The sequence below is a fragment of the Frankliniella occidentalis genome, unplaced genomic scaffold (genome assembly GCF_000697945.3).
Source record: "Frankliniella occidentalis isolate FOCC.00 unplaced genomic scaffold, Focc_3.1 Scaffold184, whole genome shotgun sequence".
Classification (NCBI taxonomy): Eukaryota; Metazoa; Arthropoda; class Insecta; order Thysanoptera; family Thripidae; genus Frankliniella; species Frankliniella occidentalis.
This window is the reverse complement of record NW_026267310.1, coordinates 605,316-608,547: the sequence shown is the minus strand read 5'-3', so window position 1 is coordinate 608,547 and position 3,232 is coordinate 605,316. Positions and strand designations below refer to the sequence as shown.

The 3,232-nt window shown below is 39.6% G+C and overlaps 1 protein-coding gene across 4 annotated transcripts in view; it reads right to left on the bottom strand.

The window, feature by feature from the left end:
• The window catches only part of LOC113203795 (WD repeat-containing protein 20), a 16,171-nt gene continuing 12,939 nt past the window's right edge, over positions 1-3,232 (bottom strand). The window contains exons 2-5 of one of the 4 annotated variants that reach the window (XM_026418681.2): positions 2,992-3,174; positions 1,647-2,918; positions 1,174-1,236; positions 707-847 (exon numbers count right to left, since the gene is read on the bottom strand). In XM_026418681.2, the coding sequence (XP_026274466.1) occupies positions 1,219-1,236; positions 1,647-2,918; positions 2,992-3,174 (1,473 nt within the window). In that variant the 3' untranslated portion in view covers positions 707-847; positions 1,174-1,218. The other 3 variants (XR_008011670.1, XM_026418679.2, XM_052272005.1) reach the window with 3 other exon arrangements.

Genomic DNA, 3,232 nt, shown 5'->3' with positions numbered 1-3,232 from the left:
TTTAATGCAGTTAATTTTTTCTTGACAATTCCCCATTTTACAACAAAATAACTATAACACAGAATCTGTCACACATTCAAGGATGACCACTAAAAATAAATAGACCAGAGAAAGAACACAAGTACATCATGAACTGTGACATGATTCAAAGCAAGCACAAATATGATTAACTAAAGAATAATCCAACTTCTTTAAGTTGTTTATCTTTGGATAGGGGATGGACATTCCCCTTAGTAACTAGCCACAGCCTTTGCTTCATAAGTTACACTTACAGAAGCACGAAAGATTTTTGTTTTCTTTTTGATTTACTCATTTACGAGTTAAGGACAGGTACTGCCATTTAGTGTAGCTTATACAAAACCGACAATATATTATCTCACAACACAACAGTTTGAATTTTGCTCAGCACATGTGGCATTGCAGAACGATGCAGCATCCTGAGCAGCTCTCAATGAGCAGTATTCTATTAACCAACAATAAAATCTAAACAACTGCAGTTTAGCTCTTACACTTTCAGGCCGAACAATATCTTCTAAATTTAATTATGAATTATGTATTCCTGTCATGGAAGACGCAGACAGAGTACTTGAGCAAAACAACAGGTTTCACTTTATAAGACATGTCTGGCCTTCAGAGACCCTGGACTGAACTGAGAAGTAGCCTGCTACACTACGGATGTTGGTGTGTTTTCTATAGAATCTGTAGGGTCTGGGGAGCTTCTTGTGGTGTTTCCTGGAGATATGCCTGCATTGTCTCCATTTCCACTTGTGACTCGGACAGCATTGTTGTTCCCCAGGGATACATGACCAGGGCTTGACGGAATATTTGACAAGCCAGGTCCTCCACACTGCAACAAAAACAATTGATTTATTATGTCAATAAATATGTGGTTTGGATGAAAATTGAACACAAACTTTTGGAATGTGTGTTTGTCAAATTAAACATTTATCATACTGTACTTGATAACTGAACTTCTAGGAAGGTAATGAATTGCATTTCAGAAAAACAAAAATGTTGAGTTTGTACCTTGGATTGATTTGGGGGAGGGGTAACAAAACTATTCTTGTGCTGTCATGGAACTTAATATGCAAAAGGTTTTACCATAAGCCATCATTCTTGCAAAGGATAGTAAAATAGTGCTATTACAGGCCATCATTTCTAAAGTTAACTTACAGGAATGATACTTAGACATAGGAGAGATGATGTGGTTGCTCCTTACTAGCAACCAGCTGCAGGCTGCACAAACAAGAGACACCATGAGTAAACATGCTGGGCATGCTTAAGTTATGGTGGCATGTTATGTTCAAACTGAAGTGCAGCATTTACAGATTTGTGTAAATTATTTCTCACTGGGCAAAGCATGTTGTCACTACCTGAGTGGAACTGCAATGAGTGCCTCATGACAGACTTCATAACACATCAATCTATGTAATAATAAAACCAAGAGACTATCAATCTTCCATCTCTAAAATGTGGAACTTCCACTTCATTCTGACTACCTAATGGCGAAGTTCTTCCCACCTATACATCCCCCTTAAAATAGCAAAGATAAGTAAAAAAGTCAAATGGATGCAATTTCAAAAGTACTATAGACTAAGACATTCCCATAACAAGTATAATGGCCAACAAAAGTTGTTTTAACTCACCAATTTCCCAGGCCTGGCCCAGGTGTAGACATATCCATCTTGACAGGCGGTTACGAAACAGTCTTCTCTAAAAACAAGGGCTGTCAGTCTCTCATGGGCTATTTTCTTGCATATGAGGGGTTCCAACAAGGGGCATTCATCAAACCTTGGACAAGTGCTTGTGCCAATGAGTCTCATCGGATCATCAGCAGCACTATGAGTAGATTTTACTGTTGATGAATTATGACTCTTGTCTGAGGATGAACTGGATTTTGGACCAATACTGAAATTTCTTTTGTGACCCTCCTTGCGATCTCCAAAACCAAATGCAGCCAGTTTTTGTGATAGGGTTGATCCAGAGTGGTGAGAATTAGAAGAGGAATGATCACCACTTTTGTCCTTTGACCCAACTGAATTAGTAACTATACTATTGCACTTGGTATTGTCCACAATGGGGCCTGTCCCTGTCCCAACAGCACTGCCTGCAGGGGCTCCATTGCCATTAAGTGTTTTTGATCCACTTAAATTGCCTAATCCAGCAGTACTGGTGGTTCTTGTTCGAGGACACATAGGTTGTCGTAAAACATCTTCTGTAATGTCCCATAAACACAACTGAGTGTCTTGGCCAACAGAACCTAGACGGTAACACGTCATGTCAGAATTTGAAGAAGTCCTTTTATGCTCAAAGCTAGACTCACTGTCTGAATCACTGAAGTCCACTTTCGAATTGCTACTACTGGCACCATTAACTTTCACTCCACTACAAGAAGATGTGAATGGATCAAAAGCCACAACACTGACCCAACTTCTATGCCCCTGCCCTCGAGCTACAACTCTTCTCTCATGAAAACTCCACACTGTCACTAAATCGTCTTCCCCACCAACAACAACATATCTTCCATCAGGTGACCAACACACACACAGGAATCCACCAAAGTAGCTGCGAGCAACTCCAACAAGCTCCATGGTATCATAGTGAAACACACGAAGAAATCCATCTTGACTGACAACTGCTAGGTAACTGCCACAGGGAGAAAAGGCAAGTTCATTGATGCAGCAGCCATCACTTCCTAGTACCCAACGGTACAATGGATTGCGTGTGCTCTTGGTTTTACAGGTGTGAATAGCATAGCCATCCCCTTGTTTGAATGGCTGATAATGTGGAGCTGTAGTTCCACAAGGAAGTTCTTCGTTGTATAAATATAATTGCCCACTACTGTGGGAGGCAAGGAAGAGGTTAGTAGAACCAGGAACCCATTTAATACAGGTGACTTTTGTTTTGTCAATTAACCTCTGAAACACAGAAATAAATGTGTCAAAAGCAGCACACAACACTGGATAAAGTTGGCACATCTCAGATGCTTACCTCTTCATTGTATAATTTACTGAGCTCCTTTTTTATTGGATCTATTAGTTGAATTTGACCAGTTGAAAATCCAACAAGTAATGACACAGTGTCGGATGTCATAGTAACTGAATTAAAGTCATGACAGGTAGGATTGGTACCTTTATACATCTTTTTATCCACTGGTTTGGTAAGATCAGCAGCCTGTTAAATAGAACAATTTCTTAGTAATCAAACAATCTTGTTTTAAATACTGCACAAT